The sequence below is a fragment of the Aotus nancymaae genome, unplaced genomic scaffold, assembly GCF_030222135.1.
Source record: "Aotus nancymaae isolate 86718 unplaced genomic scaffold, 86718_ANA_hifiasm-v0.15.2.pri h1tg000046l, whole genome shotgun sequence".
NCBI classification, from domain to species: Eukaryota; Metazoa; Chordata; class Mammalia; order Primates; family Aotidae; genus Aotus; species Aotus nancymaae.
Window position 1 is genome coordinate 25,619,597 of NW_026988460.1, and position 18,328 is coordinate 25,637,924.

General features: G+C 50.5%; 1 protein-coding gene across 2 annotated transcripts in view; it reads left to right on the forward strand.

The window, feature by feature from the left end:
- FGD5 (FYVE, RhoGEF and PH domain containing 5) overlaps window positions 1-18,328 on the forward strand; it is a 124,711-nt gene that overhangs the window by 50,257 nt on the left and 56,126 nt on the right. For both annotated transcript variants that reach the window (XM_012472658.3, XM_064362073.1), the window contains exon 3: window positions 5,261-5,393. In XM_012472658.3, the coding sequence (XP_012328081.2) occupies window positions 5,261-5,393 (133 nt within the window). The remainder of the gene's footprint in view (window positions 1-5,260; window positions 5,394-18,328) is intronic.

Consider the following 18,328-nt stretch of genomic DNA (forward strand, 5'->3'; position numbering starts at 1 on the left):
ATGGTGTGCACCTGTAATCTCAGCAACTGGGGAGGTGGAGGCTTGAGAATCGCTTGAACCTGGGAGGCAGATGTTGCAGTTAACAGAGATCATATCACTGCACTCCAGCCTGGGTGACAGAGTGAGACTCTTACTCAAAAAAAAATTACTCTTGGTTATTTTGAAATATATAATACTTATTATTGACTGTAGTCACCTGCAGTGCAGTAGTCTCAAAACCCATTCCTCATGCCTGTTTGAAACTTGGCACCCCTTGCTCAAGAGTGAAAGCACTTTTCATTTCTTTTTTCTTTTTTTTTTTGAGATGGAGTCTCGCTCTGTCGCCCAGGCTGGAGTACCGTGGCGTGATCTTGGCTCACTGCAACCTCCGCCTCCCAGGTTCAAGTGATTCTCCTGTGTCAGCCTCCCAAGTAGCTGGAATTACAGGCACTTACCACCACGCCCAGCTAATTTTTGTATTTTGTATTTTTGTATTTTTAGTAGAGACTGTGTTTCGCCATGTTGGCCAGGATGGTCTCTGTCTGTTGACCTCATGATCCGCCTCGGCCTCCTAAAGTGCTGGGATTACAGGCGTAAGCCACTGTGCCCAGCCAGAAGCACTCTCCTCCCCTTCCACCTCCCCCTCCACCACCCCCTTCCCATCCCCCTTCCTCCCCCTCCCCCTTCCCCTCTTCCCTTCCTCTCCCTGCTTCCCTTCTCCCCTTCTCCTCCCTGCTTCCCCTCTCCCCTTCCTCTCCCCCTTCCCCTCCCCCTCTCTGTTCCCCTTCCCCTCTCCCCTTCCTCTCCCCACTTCCCCTCTCCCCTCTCCCCTCTCCCCTTCCCCTCCCCTCTTCCCAGCACAGGGTATAAGAGTTTATTTAATATCTGAATTTAGTTCTATTATGTTGACCCCATGTTACAAGTTCCATGTGGGTCCATTACAACTCGAACCACTCCTGCAAAAAAGGGAAAGAAACTTAGAAAATTCACAGCTTTTTCCATGTCATTAAATATATTCATATTTGTACTAGCCATGATATATTAGTATGCATTGGAAAGGAACACTGACCCAAACAAGATGTCATGGTCACAACTAAACATTTACAGTTCCGAGTGAACAGAAATTCAGAGCACAGTAGGGGGTTAAGGGAGGAGGGAAGTGCATTTGGGGGCAGGGAATGGGAAGAAACGTCCATGACAGGAGTGGGACTGGTTTGGCTTTTGGCAGGGGGCGAGGCCCCACAAGTACACATTTTGATACCCCTAGGTATGCTGTGGCTGTGGCCCACACAAATGTCTTATCCGTGGACCGTGGCCCAGTGACCCCATCAGTGAGTCTGGTTTGTCCACTCTCTGGGCTTTGAGGGAGCTTCCTTTAAGTGTTGAGAGCCTTAACCTCTTTGGCTTCCCTGAAAGCAGGAACCAGCACATTCCTAATGGTGACTTATCCCCATTTGTTGTACTCATAACTCCTAAATAGGACAGTGAAATAAAAGAGCCAGAAATGTCATCAGAGCATCTGAAACTTTGCCCCCGACATCTGTTTTAGTGATCTTTCTGAAAAACAGAATCAGAGAAAGAAGTAGAACAAAAAGAGCGCCATCTGCGTGGACCCCATGACTGCCATGACTGAGGCTGAATTGAGGATCAGAAGTAACCAGGTTCTTCTGTGGGGTCTCTGCACCTCCAGCGTGAGCAGGATAACTTTAGTCAGACACATTATTATAATTTAATACTTATATGGTTTATTTTAAAGTGTTGAAAGAGGGTCTGGGTGTGATGGCATACGCCTATAATCTTAGCTACCGGGGATGCTGAGGTGGGAGGATTGCTTGAACCCAGGAGTTAGAATCCAGTGTGGTAAATATAGTGAGACCACTTTTTTACAAAAAATATGAAAAAAATTAGCTGAACATGGTGGTGTGGGCCTGTAGTCCTTAGCTACTGGAGTGGCTGAGGCAGGAGGATTGCTTGAGTCCAGGAGGTCGAGGCTGCAGTGATCATACCAGTGCACCCCAGCTCAGGCAACAGAACAAGACCTGTATCTAAAAATAATAATAATAATGATAATTTAAAAATACATTGTTAAAAGAATACAGCATATGACCTCATGGGTATTATCACCTAGGATGAGGCCAGAGTTGGTGGCAAGCGTTATAAATGAGTTGACTTAAAGAAAACATGAGGCAAATGATAGGCAGAAGGGCCACTGTGAAGATGGGGGAGTGGCTCAGGTTTGGGAACCACAAAGACGGGAAGGGACAGGAGAGTGCAGAGCTGATCGTGAAGAAAGCTGACGGTTATTAAGTTGTCATGTGTTGGGCACTGTCCTGAGTGTCTTACCTTATGTAACTCGCTGTGAATTAGGCACTGCTGAGGCTTGGAGAGGTTAAACACAGCTAACAAAAAATAGCCAAGCCAGGATATGAACCCAGGCAGCCTAACTCAAGAGCGTGAACTCTCATCTCTGCACTTCACTGATTTTCCAAAATAAAATAACAACAAAAGCCAAGGCCCACCCAAGACCCAGCTCCACATGTCAGTGCACTGACAGTCCCTGACCGCGTCTGCTTCCAGGTTTCTAAAAGGGACCAAACGTGGAGAGAGGCACCTTCAGAGGCAGTGTATGTTGGCTCGGATTTGCTGTATGACCTTGAGCTATCTCCTTTCCTCTCCATGGGTTTGGCTTCTGTGAGCCCTCTCCCTCAGATCACCTGTGGCTCTACTCCATGGAAACCACCCCTTGCTTGGCTTGAAGCAGAGGCCCCAGGTTCTGTAATGCCCAGCAGCATCTGACACTAGGGAGACTCCACAATCGTAGCAGCAGGACCTGAGGGTGCCTACCTTGCCCTCTCCAGGTCCTGCAAGCTTTCTGGACAGGCTGAGCTCTTGGGGCCAAATCCCAGCAGCCCCGGAATGCCCCTGAAGAAGTTAAGCCAGGGAACAGCACAATCAGATTGGGTTTTGAGAGGGTTACTCTGGCCAATGGGTGGAGAACAGATTGGGCAGCAGCCAGGGTGAAGTCAGAAAGCTCAGGAAGGTACCAGTTATGGCCGTTTAGGCAGGAGGTGTCCTGGTCTGCAGAGGCTGTGATAGAGATGTCTTGTACGTGTGGTCGGGCAGTATTTGAAGGTAAGCCTGGGAGGAACATGATGCTCATGTAGCAGCTGTGCTAGGAGATGCTCGGGTTTCTGGCTTGCTGCCTGGCATGCACCTTCCTTTTGGGTGAGGAGGAGGAGTTGTAGGAGCACTGCTAACTGTTGCATCCCTCATTCTTACTGCTTATCCTGGATAGAGCACCACAGACTTCCGCTGACTGAGGCGGCTGTTCCTCTTAAAGGGAGGGCAGGACTCCACTCCAAGTCTGCTGGAAAAAGGATTGCAAATTGGCTGCTCTGGAGGGAGGGGAATGAGGCCTCTGTTAGACCAGTCCATGCAGCTACTTTACTGAGCCTGATCTGAGCTCTGCTGAGCAAGTGAGTTGTCCCTGACCTTTAGGCTGGGAACCCCTTCTCAGTGGCGGGAGTTGGTGGCCCTTGGCAGCGTGGTGACTGGCAGCGGAGGTGAAGGTGACCCTGGGATGGAAAGAGGCTTTGGCATACCTCAGCAAGCTTCCAGGGGCTCTTTCTTTGTATACCTTGGTGATAGGTGTATTGCTTGTTGCAAAATACATTGTTTTCTCTCATCATTTGAAAGAAAAGGCCAAAAAGCAATGTTTTTGGAAAGGAAGAAGAAAGAAATCTGACCAGAGGGCAGCCTGTTGGGTGGGTAGTTAGGTAGTGGCTCAGCCTTGGTGAGGACTGGGTTTGCCTCTGCACACAAGTGCACAGCCACAGTCCCCACCCGCAACCCATTATGTCAGTGGAGGCCCAGGCAGAGACAGGCCACCTTGTCCCTGCTCTGTCTGGCCCTGTAGCCCCTTGTGGAGCAGGGGACCCTACTCTGGCCTTAGCAGAGACCCCACACTGCTTGGGTTGCAGGTGCTCTGGGGATAGGTGCCTGCAGTTCTGGCTCCTATGTAAGGTACTTAAGGAGCTCCAGGATAGGTTCCTAGCTCAGGCTCTGTTTCTCCTCCCCTGATGTCCCCCACCCGCCTCACTTCCCCCTGCCTGGGCCAGGGCCTGAGGAAAGGCCAGTGTGCACTGCCTGCATGAGTTCTGGGCTACACTTTGCCCAGACAGTCCAGGAAGTGGCTGCTCCCTTCTGTCCTGCCATCCATCCATCATTCCAGTGTCTCATCCAGGCATTCCCAGACGGTAGGAATAAGTATTTGGTAAGGATTTAATAAGACCAGATTTTGAGTAGGAAGAGAGGTTTGTGAGTTGTCTGGGTCCACATTGGCAATAGCAAGAGGGAGCCACTGAAGGTTTTTGAGCAGGAGAAGGGCACAGTCTCTTGTGGAATAATCAGTCTGCTGTGTAGAGGAGGGCTGAGAGCCAGGAGCAGGGCAAGGAGGCTGCTGTGATGGGGCCAGAGCCTCTGCTGTGGGGATCACAGTTTGTGATTGTGCATGAGTTGTTCACATTTCAGGACAGGGACCACGTCTGCTTCACTCACCAGTGTTTTACCCAATGCCTAGCCTGTGCCTGCTTAAAGCAGATGATAAGTAAATACGTACTGAATGCTGTGTTCATTATTATTTTTTCTTTTTTCTTCTTGCTGTGTTCATTATTTACTGGCAATGCCTGTGGTGTAGTCACAAGCATAGAGATATGAGACTGTCATGCCTAGATGAGCTGTATTGCTCACAGCACCTGCCAGGAAGGTGAGACAGGAATCCTCTTCACCGTGCAGCCGAGTGGGAACTGATGCCCTGAGCAATGTCTTGTCTGCGATCTAGCTGACGACAAGGCTGGGACTAGGGGCTGGAACACACGTCCTAGATTCTGTCCACTACATCATTGCATCCCTTACTCAGGCCCAGAACACATGGCCACCTTGAGGACTAACCCTGCTGCCTGAGCAGGCCAGTCCAGACCCCAGACCACTCAGACTCAAGATCTGCCTGCATCGTGAGTTATTCAGGCCTTCCTTTGGCATGGGAGCCTGCCAGTGAAGCAAGTCTGTCTTAACATGTGCAAAGGCACTGGGCGGCAAGGGCCTGGTGTGTTCAGGGCTCTAAATGGAGGCCGGGGTGGCTGGGGGTGGGGAAGTGGGAGGTTTGTGCCTGAGTCTTACTACTCATTTCCTGTCCCCATGACGTGAACAGGACCACTGGTAGGTTCACTTTGCCTCTGCTAAACAAAAAGCTCTAACCCTTCTTTTCCCTGCTCTGACCCAGCACCTACACAGAGCCCTACAAAGTCTGTCCCATCTCATCGGCAGCCCCTAAAGAGGACCTCACGTCGGATGAAGAGCAGAGAAGCTCAGAGGAGGAGGATAGTGCTTCAAGAGACCCCAGCCTCACCCACAAGGTAGGGAACCCCACAGGTGGGCCATGGCATCGGAGATGTGAACGTGGAGAGATGGCTGTAACAGATCTGCTCCTTCCCTTGGTGCAGAGGGAGCTGTTTGCAGACAGCTGGCCCCAGCTGGATGCAAGGGCTGAGACACTCAGCATTGGGGTTCTAGGAAGCATTGCCTTCCGGGGGCCTGCCTCGGTGGTGCTGGGGCCATGGCTCCTGCTGGTATCCACTGGAGTCTGATGAAGTTTGGGGCTTTCTGGAGCCTTTGTGGTTGATGTGGAATAGAGCTGCCTGGTTTGAATGAAGACTAGCCTAGATTCTAATGACCTTGGACACCCTGGACCTCAGTTTCCTCATCTGTGAAGTGGAAATCATGAGGGTGAGATGTGTTAAAGGCTGTAAGGGAGTTTTGTGAACTGAAAACAGTTTTAGATGAAAGCTGGTTTCCCTGGCCCTGCAGCAGTGCTGTGAGGGGACAGAGCTGCGGGAGGGAGGTTGTTGTCTAGAGTCTGATGGTGAGTTGGGGCCACATCACAGTGAAGACCCAGACCTCATTGCTGGGCACAGGTGCATCAGTGCTGATGGGGGTAATATGTGCTCTCTGTTGGACACTCACAGTGAGCTGTCCTTCACCCACTCACTGACAAAGTCCCAGCCTTTCCATAAACCCCTTCTAGGAGTCATGAATCCCTTCCCAAAATATACATTTGCAGAAATGGGCAGAGGTGAAGAACTGGCCTAGGGCACATGGCTGGTAGGTGGCATCCCAGGAAACATCATGGGATGATAAGGGGCTCAGGCATTTGTTATGCAGGGAACACGACCACTGCGGGGGAATGGGCTAGGAAGGGTGAAATGCACCCACCCCACCCCACCCATCTTCTAGGCCATGCCTGCATGTTGAGGGTGACTGGAGAGGCAGAGAGTGCAGCACTCCCTTCTCCCCTTCCCAACAGACCTCAGTACCTTCTCCTATTCCTGCCTCCCACTCCCCATCATCCTCCCCTTCCAAGCCTAGGTTAGTTTTGCCACATTGACTAAAGACCATTGTAAGTGGATGTACTCAGCACAGGTGCCTGACACTTACCAAGCACTGGCAAATGAGATGTCTCATTTTCTTTCCACAAAGGTGATTTCTTTTAAAAACCCATTGACTTCTCTGGACTGTATTTTCATAAAGTTATCTACCAAGTGCTACAGAAACCCTGAAGAGGTAGTTACTCCCCTCCTTTCCTGCCTCTTCCCCCACAGCCCCTTCTCCCTCCAGCTGCTCCTTCACACCCTCCCCGTCCACTCCCCTCTCACTTGTCTCCCCGCCGCCTCTTCCTCTCTAGGTGCTGAGCCATGTGTCTGGCACTGTCCTGAGGCTGTACATGTTTGTCATCTCTTTCACTCCTTACAACAACTTCAGAGTTGGCACCATTATCCCTGGTTTCGCATTTGAGGACACAGAGGTTCTGAGAGGTTAAGTAACTTGCACAAGGCCACACAGCTAGTGAATGAAGGGGTCAGGCCTCAAGCACAGCTCTGGCTGGCTCTAAGTCCAATGTTGCTCATCTGTCACTGCAGGCCTTCTCTGATCTCCCCACCCCTCCTCCTCTCCCAAGAAGGAATGTTGTCTCCTTGTGGGGAAGGGAGGAGAGCCTTGAGTTAGTGGTGCCCATTTAGAGATGATTGTGGCTTTTCTGGGCATCCCTGAGGTCATGGAATCTTGGAGCAGAAAGAGATAGTTGCCATCAGGAATTTGGTCCCCACCCTGAAACCAGGAATCGGGTACCAGCCGCGAGAACGTTGGAGGGCTGAGGGAGCAGTGGAGCCCACCGTGTGCAACTCTCTATACCTCAGGGTCCCCCCCTTGTGATGTACCCCACCACAGTCACTGAGTTATCTGTGAAACCCTCCTGTGGGACGCCCTGCATCTCTTCCTCTGGCTGTGTCACTGCAGGCCAGTCATTCCCTATCTCTGAAAGGAGAGCACTAGTAGTCACTGCGGGGCTCTGGGAGGGTTGAATGAGAGCACAAATGTGAGAGTGCCAGCCACACGGTAGGGGCGTCATAGTTATCTATTGTTTCTGAATCCGAGAGGCAGGGGGGGAGTATGGGAAGAGAGGGCCTGTCATGCTGAGGACCGTTGTGTGGGTCTGAATGTACAGCTCTGGGGCCCTGGATATTGCTGTTACCCAGGATCTGGTCTCCAGGCCCCTGCTTAGACATCCCCAGGAATAAGGAGCTGGCAAGAGGTACGGCAGCCTAGGGACTAAGAAGTTCACACCCAGCTTTGCCCCTTGCTGGCTGAGTGACTTGGGCAACTTCCTGACCATTCTGCTCCTAGGTTTCCTCATCTGTAAGGTCACGATAGCAGTAATAGTACCTGCTTCAGGACAGTTACAAAGGTAAATGAGTCTCAGGAGACCTAGAACAATGCCTGCCACTCAGTAAAAGAGCATACAAAGGTCAGAGCTTTTGATTGAGACTGGGAGCCTGAACAGGGAGGCAGCCTGCCCAAGTTCATCCGGGACTCAGCAGTGATGTGCTGAGGTCACAAGGCTGAGGCAGCCCTGCCTTGGACAGAGACTTCATGGGTCCTGTAGGGGCCAGAGCCAGGCAGAGCCTGTGGCCAGCCAGAGCAGGGCCAGAGTCAGAGACAGGAGCATCCGGTCATCCCAAGAGCGGGGGAGAGGGTGTGCAGGTCTAGTCTTGTCTTTCCAGCAGGTCATTTCACTCTCCACAGTCCAGACTTCTCATCTGCCATAGGATTGGACATCCCTGTCCTCCTCCCCCTCATTCTTCTTTACGAAGCTTGCATTATATACCAGAGTTGAAGTCAAAACCTACACTTTCATTGCACAAGGCATGCTCTACCAGATTCTCCTTGGAACATGTAAATCATTGCAGATGAGGGTGAAAGTCCTGCTGGACTCTGATTCCTATTCCTAGTTCCTTTAAACACACAGTGTATTGTTTTGTGGATTTATTTTTACATATGTGATATCAAAGTATAAGAAACCTGGAGTAACTTAGTTGGGTTCCTTCAGTAATATCCCAGAGGTATTCCCACATTGGTACATAGAGTTCTAAGTTAAATGTTTTTCTGGCTGCATAGTATTCCATTTTCCAGATGTGCTGTGGTTTATTTAGCCACTTCCTTGCTGCAGGATGCTTCCAGTGTTTCTGGTTCCATCAGCATTGCAGTGACCTTGTTCACACACCTCCTTATGCACATAAAAGATTTTCTAGAGGGTAGATCCCAGAAGGCAATCAATGGACCAGAGAGCAGGCACATTTTAAATCTCCATATTCACCCCCAATCCCAGCCCCCAAGAGGCCGTGACAGCAGACTCCCTGGCCACCTTTGGTGCCCAGAGCTCCCCAACCACTGAACCATTGTGGAGATGGGAAGGGAGGCTTCCCAAGTGAGTGACCTTCCCCACGTCTTTTCTACAGGAGGATTTTTGGTAGGGTGGGGATGGGGAGAAGGGTCGTTTCTCCATCCTCATTGGTCCTCTTCTGTAGCTGAGAATTCAGTTTCTCCAAAAGGCAAAGACCTCTCATCTCCATGCCTCAGTCACATTGTGTGGGACATGGGAGCAATATTTTCCATCTCCACCACCTCAGAAGAGCAGACCAGGGAAGGTGTGAGTGAGGAGTGGTGTCACCCCGTGGGCCCTGGGAGGTGCGTTTGGGGGTACAGTGGTAAGCCCTACCATTCCTGGATGTTTTGGGGCAGCCAAGTCAGGACAGGAGAGGTTTTGGGAGCAGGACAGGAGACTGAGCCCTGCTGGTCCACCCACATGTCTGACCTTTCCTCATTCCCACTCATAGATGCACAAAGGCCGTAGGTGGAAGGAAAGAGGGAGGGAGAGAAGGAAAGTGAGAAGGACTTAAAAATAGCACTCCTTGTGAAAGGAGACATTCAAAGACTGGCTGGCGTGTTGGTCCTCCCTGACAATGAGCCTAGTGGGGACATTTCAAGCTAAATACCAGCTCCTCTGAGACCAGCTCAGCAGCCAGCGGCCCCTCCCAGGGACCCCCCTCCCTTGCCTGAGTCTCGTGGCCACATTTGTTTCCCAGTCTGGCCTGTTTATGGAACAGACCCTTCCTGTCTTCATGCCCTCTGTGGCAGATCTGCTCCTGCCCAGCCAGGCCCCCATGCCCAGAGCTCTGTGCTTGCCAGGCTGGCCGACCCGTGTCACCAGTCCTTGCACCTGCAGCCTCACCTTGACCATCTGCCCCCAGTTAAAGGGTCCTCCTGAGCCTTGGTTGTTGCCCGTGGGCCAGTCCCCAGCTGCGGTTAAACACCACCATGCACTTTCTCTGTGCTATGGACTTCTAGACCTAGGTGCACAGTTGCGTGCTGCACGCTGGCTTCACTGCAAATACTTGCTTCTCCTTGGCCCCGGGGAAGGGGCTCTGAACCACAGCCTGTACTTCCCACCCCCAGAAAACAGTACTCATCTCCTAGTGAACATGAATTTTCTCCACTGCCTGCCTCTCTCCTCTCTGTATCTTCGCTCAGTTACTCCCAGTCCCTCCTTTTCTTCCACAGAAACTTACGTATTCAATAAGTATGTACTGAGCATCCACTCTGTGCCTGGCACTCTTTCAAGGGCTGAAGATACAGCAGTGACCAGTCAGACCAGGTCCCTGCCTACCCTGCTAGAGTTCCACATTCTAGAGAAGGGGATGGAAGATCCCTTAACTGCACTGCACACTTAAAAATGGTTACAATGGTGGAATTTATGTTATGTGTATTTTCCCGCAATTTTTTAAAAATGGAAAAATGAGGGTGCTCTGTGTCTAGGGTGCCCCCACCCCCAATCCCAGGAGCTCTGTTCCCCACAATGGCCAGTTTGTTTTTATAGAACTTGTTACCACCTAATCCCATCTTAGGAGTTTTCTGGTTTAAGTGTGCAGTGCAGTCACATGAAGCACAGAACATGGCCATGCAGCCATCACCACCATTCATTTCCAGAGCTTTTTCCTCTTCCCAAACTGAAACTCTGTCCCCTTCAGACACTAACTCCCCATTCCTCCTCCCCTAGCCCCTGGCAGCCACCATTCCGCTTTCTGTCTCTATGAATTCAGCTACTCTACTCTAGGGACTTCATATGAGTGGAATCCTGCAGTATTTGTTCTTTCGTGAGTGGCTTATTCACTTAGCATAATGTCCTCAAGGACATTCCACTCTGTAGCATGGGCCGGAATTCCTTCCCCTTTAAGATTGACTTTGATTCCATCATATGGGTGGACTGCATTTTGTTTGTCCATTTATTCGTTGACAGATGTGTGGGTTGCTTTCACCTCTTGGCTGTTGTGAATGGTACTGCTGTGAACGTGGGTGCACAGATCTCTCCACGAACTTGCTTTCAGTTCTTGTAAGTATATGCCCTGAAGTGGGATTGCTGGATCACATGGCGATTCTGTGTTTAGTTTTTTGAGGAACTGCCATACAGTTTTCCATGGCAGCCGCACCCTTTTACATTCCTACCAACAGTGCGGAAGGGCTGCAGTTCCCAGGGAAGGGCTCTGGATGAGGAGGACACATCTGTGTGGTAGCGGAATGGTGTGAGGGAGCCTGCACCGCAAAGCTCTAGGGCAGAGCCTTCCAGGCAGAGGAGAGCAGTGCAAGGGTGGGAGGGCGGGGATGAGTGTGTGAGCCAGAGCCTGGGAGGTCAGTGTGGCTGGAGCAAGGTGGTTGGGGAAAGAAGGGGGAGCAGGGCGGGAGAGATTGGTCAGGTCTTCCCTCAGACTACGGCCATATTGAAGCCTCCCCCACTCCTCCACCTCCCTTGCTGCTGTCACTGGTGCTGAACAACCCTCCTGACATCCAGGAGCCAGGACCCCCTCTGCCGTCCACTTCAGAGCCCTCTTACACCAGCCCTGAGCCTCAGCCCTGGTGGCCTCACCTCCTTGGGAATATCCTCTTCCCTGGCTTCCCTGACACTGTCCTCTCCTGGTTTTCCTCCTCTTCTGACCATGCACCTCCATCAATTCCACTGTCCTAGGCATTTCCCAAGGCTCCACCGCCCCCAGCCCCATCCCTCATTCTGCACGCTCTTCACAGGCAGTTCGTTTCAGCCGTGGCCAGCGCTATGCAGGTGGCATTCCAGGGCACACCCTCGGGCTGACCACAGACACAGCTTCCTGCTGCCCTTTAGGGACCTCCTTGGAAGCCCCACAGACACCTCAGACTTAACACATCCCACACCGAGCTCATCCTATCCCCACACCCTGCCCGCCCACCTTCTGTGTTTGCTATTCTGGATGTTAGCACCAGATATGAAAGATCTGAGTTCCTGACATGTCATATTCTTATTGCCATGTCTTAATCATAGATCAAAGAAAGTTCAGTGGCCACAGTTCTCTGACCAGACATCGTGCAGGATACAAAATGAGTTGTCTTCCCCTTAAACCCACCTCAGGGCCTTTGCCCTTGGAGTTTCCTCCACCAGAAATGGATTCCCTGCCCTTTGCCTGGCTGGCTACAGGTCTCAATTTGAATGTCACCTCCTCAGAGAGGGCTCCCAGAGCTTCTGCCGTGTTCTGTCACAGCATTCCTGGCTATTTCCTTACGCTGTAGTCTTGTTCTTTATTTTTCTATTTTCTTGCACATCATTTGCCTTTCCCTGGCAGTTGTTCCAGGAGGGGCAGACACCGTGTTTATCCTGTTCATGGGCGTGTCCTTGCTGCCTAGTACATTAAGATGCAATCAATGAACATCTTCAAATACATAAATAAGTGAACACATGAAACCAGTTCCTGCATTTACGTAAGGAAAACAAACTTGAATGCATGACTTGTTTGGCCCTGTGGAACTTCCTCTGCACAGTGGCGGAGCTGTGAGTTCAACCTGCATCTTTAATGTACCTGTTACTTCACCGTGGCTCCCCCATAACCATGCGGAGAGTGCTGCATTTCAGTACGGTAACACAGGAGACATGGCAAGGTGGGTGACAGAGCAGGGGGAGGGAGGCAGACACAACTCAGAGGGGACAGGAGAGAAGAGGGACTCTGAGATTCTGGAAGGCGTCCTAGGTACATGTATGCCTCACATGCCTTGCTGAGGGCCTTGGGGGACTTGAAGGCAGCCAGGACCAAAGGGCTGGGCAGGTTAGGATCCCCTGGCCCTGGGAGAGCTTGTTCTGTGGCTGAGTTTCCTCTCTGTTGAGTCTCAGAAATGCCCTTGGCCCCAGTGTTTGGGATGTGGGCCACCAGGTGATACTCACCCTTGCTTTCTCTTTCCTGACTTGGTGGTGGTCACTCTGTCTCTCTCAGTGGCCTATGGCCAAAGTGCCACACGTGGACCAACAGCACCCTAGCACCTGGGGACTCATTAGAAACACAGCAACCCAGGTCTCACCCCGGACTTGCCGAACCCAGGTCTGCCTGTTGACAAGATCCTCAGTGACTCACGTGTGCTCACTGAAGTCTGAACTCTGGCCCATGTGCAGCAATCACAGAGTCTATGTGGAGCACTCATGGTGCCCTCGGCTCTGGGAGAGGCCACCAAAGACGCTAATGGGGTCCCAACCTTGGGGAACTTACAGTTGAGTTCGAGAATGAAAAAGCGACTTACATGATGATCTCTAAACTTTATATTCATATTTTATACACTTCTCTGACTGTTGTATGCCACACTTAAAAAAATAAACCAAGGCTGCACGTGAGATGGAGGCTATGGGATTTAACTGAAAAATGATAAGATCTATAAATTTGGAGAGGAGTTTTTATTTCTTATAAAGGGTTACAGCCTGTAAGGTGGCCGTTCTCATGGGCTGTGCAGCGTAGCCTCTGGCTAAAGCCTTTAGCAGGTGCTCAAAGCAGGTACTCAAAGCACCTGCGTTGAGGGAGGGAGGAGTAAGACAGGAATTTATGCTGAAGGGGTTGCACAAGTATACATATTCAGCAGGTTATAGGAGGAGCTGTGAATATTCCTAAAAGATGGCAGTGTGCATGTCTGATAAGCATGCATGTTTCATGTATCCCATGTTCACCTTGGGGTCGAGACTTAACATTTAAATGTATTACAGTTAGGCCTTATATGTCAAAAGACGAAGCAGGGGTGGCATGAAGGCACTAAGTGCACAGTCTCTGCAAACCAGCCAGAGCCAGTCCGTGGTCGGTAGTCTCTTATTAGGAGAAAGCCACGGAAATCAGTCTGTTGTCCAGTTAAAGCTATACCTTGGCTGGTAGAACAGGGGGCTTAGTCAGTGTCTGATGGTGGCTGAGCTGCAATTGTTTCAACATTGCTTGGGACCAGTATTTGTTTAGCTGCTGGTGAAAAAGGAAAACCTTGTGGCAGTGAGAACAGAATCCATTCCTTAAGTGTGGGGTGTGTGGCTGAACCCTTGCCTGGCACGGCCTTAGGTCTTGTTTATGATTTGATATCCTATTGACACAGAGAGTCCATTCTGTCAGTCTTATGATCTCTACTTTAACATTAGTGCTGGTCGGATGTTGTGTCTAAACTCAGAGGGAAGGAGTATGATGATGCATGTCCGACCTCCCATCACATCGTGACTGGGAACTCAATCTTTAAGGTTTTTCTGGGATCTCCTTGGTCAAGAGGGGATCTGTTCAGTCAGTTGAGGGGTTTAGGATTTTATCTTTAGGTTCAGGGGCAACCCCCACGCTCAGCTATGTGAACTAAACCACAAGCAGTGGAAGGGTTCTACGTCATAAGACTCAGAGCAGTTGGGGCCAGGCACAGTGGCTTATGCCTGTAATTTCAGCAGTTTGGGAGGCCGAGGCAGGTAGATCACGAGGTCAGGAGTTCAAGACAAGCTTGGCCAATGTGGTGAAACCACGTCTCTACTAAAAATACAAAAAAATTAGCCGGGCATGGTACCAGGCACCTGTAATCCCAGCTACTTGGGAGGTTGAGGCAGGAGAATTGTTTGAACCTGGGAGGTGGAGGTTGCAGTGAGCCAAGATCACGCCATTGCACTCCAGCCCAGGTGACAGTGTGAGACTCCATCTCAAAAAAAAAAAAAAAAAAGAAAAAGAGAGCAGTCAGGAAGGCTTCCAGGAAGTGGTGAAGCCTAAGTGCTTCTTGGAAGAGAGCAGGATCAGTAGGAAGGGAGAGGAAGGTTTATAGGAGGCAAGAACAGATGGGACGAAGGCATAGAATCCAGCCATTAGCCGGCTGTTTGAAGTCATGGCTGGACCTTTCTGGAATTAAGTGAGATGGGGAGGGCCATTTCTTGTTTGAGCCAGCACTGGCCCTTTCCTGCCATCAAACATGGGGAGCTGCTAATCGCAATCACAGCTGCTCTCTTAGGATTGCAGAAGGTGAGAGAACTGAGAGACCACTGTTTCTCTTCACTGTAGCAAGAACATTTAACGTAAGATCTACACCATCTGTCTATCTATCAATCAATCAATCTATCTTATCTATTGAGAAGGAGTCTTCCTCTGTCGTCTAGGCTGGTGTACAGTGGTTTGATCTCGGCTCACTGCAACCTCCACCTCCTGGGTTCAAGCGATTCTCTTATCTCAGTCTCCTGAGTAGCTAGGACTACAGGCACATGCCACCATGCCCAGCTAATTTTTGTATTTTTAGTAGAGATGGGGTTTACCATATTTGTCAGACCGGTCTTGAACTCCTGACCTCAGGTGATCCACCTGTCTTGACTTCCCTAAGTACTGGGATTACAGGTATGAGCCACCACACCTGGCCAGACCTCTACTCTTAATGCCCATCCTTGGATGGGTGGATAAGGAAAATGTGGTTTGTATATGCAGTGGAATATTATTCAGACATAAAAAGGAAGGGAATCCTGCCATTTGCAACAATGTGAATGAACTTGGAGGACTTGATCCTAAATGAAAGAAGCCAGTCATAGATGGACAAATACTGCATGATTCCACTTACATGAGGTGTCTAAAATATAGGGCCAGACATGGTGGCTCACGTCTGTGTTCCCAGCTACTCAGGAACTGAGTAGGCTGAGGCAGGAGGATCACTTGAGGCCAGGAGTTGGAGACCAGCCTGGGCAGCATGCTGAGACCTCATCTCTATACAAAATTTTTTAATTAGCTGGATGTGATGGCGTGCATGCCTGTGGTCCCAGCTACTCAGGAGGCTGAGGCTAAAGGATCACTTGAGCCTAGGTGCCACTGCACTCCAGCCTGGGTGACAGAGTGAGGTCCCCAAGTCTCTAAAAAATAAAATAGCTCAATTCACAGAAGCAGGGAGTAGCATGGTGGTTGTGGGGGGTGGAGGGAGGGAGAGGTGGCCAGCTGCTGTTCATTGAAGTTTCAGTGATACAGGAGATCACTGGGAGGAAAACTGAAGCTTGTCACTCGCTCCTTGCTCAGGGTTATTCTGCAGGTTGGAGGCCAAGTCAGGAGTGAAAGTCAGGCCTCCTAATGCCTCATTCAGGGCATTCCAAGATAGATGCTGCTTCTGCAAATTTATTACAGACTGAAACCAGAACCAAACATCTCTCCAAATTTAAAGGTCTTTTAAGTAGCTGGGCCAAACCCACACTCACACGAGCATATCTTCAGGAACTAGAAGCTGACCTGCTGGTCCTGGGGAAGCCAGGGAGCCACTGTTGGGTCCCTCCTTCTCCTCTCGCTTGTCCTGGTAAGCGTTCACTCTGCTCTGCCTCCTCTTCCTGCTGTCTTGCCACCAGGAACACAGATGACAGCTGGGATAAAGAGTGAGCCACCTCTCCCTGAGTGCCTGTCTCTGAGTTTTCCAGCGGCTATTGAAGGCTGTGCTGGAAATCCCAACCTGTGTTCTCTGCCTGCCTGGTGGTGCCCAGGGCACTTGGAGACTGTGTTCTACTGGAGCCTGGTGCCCCATGTATCTGGGTTTCGGAGCACTCTCCCTTCTCCAGATGTGACTTCAGAATACTCCAGCAGGCCCCTTCACTGGGACCTCCAGTACATGGAAGGCTCACAAGGAAAAACTCCCCAGGGCTTGAAATAGCCTTTGGAAGGTGGCCCTTCCCTGTGTGTGGAGGTGGGTTATTTTAGGGGGTTGCAGGGCTGAGGAGGCTGGCGCATAGGTACCTCAGGTGTAGCTGGTGACCTAGAAATGTTCATTGAGACTATGTGGGGATTCTGGGCACAGGAAACTGGGCCAGACACACCCAGAAGTAGGAAAAAAATAGGGTGGATTTAAGGGATCACCTGGAGCTCCATGTGGCATGGAGGAGTGGTGGAGGGGACTGGGAATGGCCCCAGGCTGAGCCACAGGGGCCCCTTTCTGTAAGCACTGGGAGCCTCTGCAACCACTCCAGGGTGCAGATGACAGAAAAAGGAGGCTGTGAGAATGGCTGGGAGGCTAGAGCCTGGAGTGAGTGAGAGACAGTTCAGTCAAGGGTGCAGGGAGGGTCGGGAGCTTGGGTCCAAGATGAGGGGTGGGAAGCTCGGACTTCAGAGGCAGAGCAGTGTGGAATATGGGCAAGGCCCAGGCTAGGGGAGTGGAGGGAGTTGCTGCTGAGAGACATCTGAGGAGGAGCTCTCAAGGAGGTCAGGATGAGGCGTTCATATTGGAGTGCGCAGTGACCACAGGTGCAGGGGGACAGGTGTGGACTGATGGGGGCATGTGCTGAGCCAGACACAGAGGCCCTGGGGGCATGGGCTTGGCAAGGGTTTGGCAGACACCAGTAAAAGAAAGAAATGGCTGTTAACATCAGGCTGTGCCATCTTAAAGGTGGAGCAGGGGACTCCATGTTTGGATCCCCTTCCACAAACGCTCCCTTCGTGGAAGCCATCTTTCTCTCCTGGATGTTCCCTCTGGAGTCCCCTTCCACAAACACTCCCTTCCTGGAAGCCTGTCTTCCCCTCCTAAACTCCATCTCCCTCTGTTCCCTTCCACTCAGTGTGGAAGCTGCTTTCCTCTCCTAGATTCCATCTTTCTGGATTCTCTCGCTTAGTGTGAGAGTTAGCTGTTTCTTTCTCTCTCCCTCTCCTGTTTCTCTCTCTCTCTCTAAATAAACCACTTTCTACAAACACTTTAAATTAAAAAAAAAAACAGACAAACAGTGGAGCAGGTGTGGACCCAGGAGGCCTGTACGCAGAGAGGGGAGGTGGCAAGACAGGCGTCTTGAGATTGTTCCTTCCTTTCCCACAGGTAGGACATTGTGGGGAAAGATTGTGTGGACCCTGGGCATACTTGGGGACCGTCCTGAGTGACAGGCCATAAGGCCTGGGGTTCCTTGGCTCCTGTAATAATATAGTGACGCTAATGCCTCACTTCCCTGTAGCTCTTTACTGATTACGAAGAGCTCTTCCATCCACAAACCTTTGCTGTCTTTGTGTGACAACCTCTGAAACAGTCGTTCTCAAAACGTTTTAGTCTCAGACTCACTTCCCCTCTTAAAAAGGATTGAGGGCCCCAAAGAGTTTTTGTTTCTATGAATCACATCTCTTCAATGTTTACCACGTTAGAAAGTAAATCAGAAAATTTTGAAACATTTTTAATGCATTTTAAAATAACAATAAACCCATTACATGTTAATATAAGTTGCACTTTTATGCAAAAAAACTCCCTATTTTCTAAAACAAGCAAGAAAAAACAGTGAGAAGAGTGACATTTTTATATTTTTACAAATATTCATGTCTGGCTGAACAGAAGGTAGCCGGATTCACCTGTCCACGTCTGCACTTGGTTGGAATTGTTTTGGTTATTTAAATGAATAACGTCCAGGCTCACACAGATATGTAGTTGGAAAAGGGAGGAACTTACAGACCCTCAGAGGTTCTCAGACTGTATTTTGGAAACTGATGTCCTAGGAGGAGGCTGAGAACCCAGTTTTACAGCTGGAAAAACTAAGACATGGAGACAGAGGACCAGGATTCCTGACTCTCTGTGTGACCCACTGTTTAACGCTGAGGTTCCCTGGAGAAAGAACTATCCCTCCCGACCTGTCCGGGTCCCAGAATAGCTGAGTATTGAACTAGCTGGTTTGCTGGGGACCAGGGAGGAG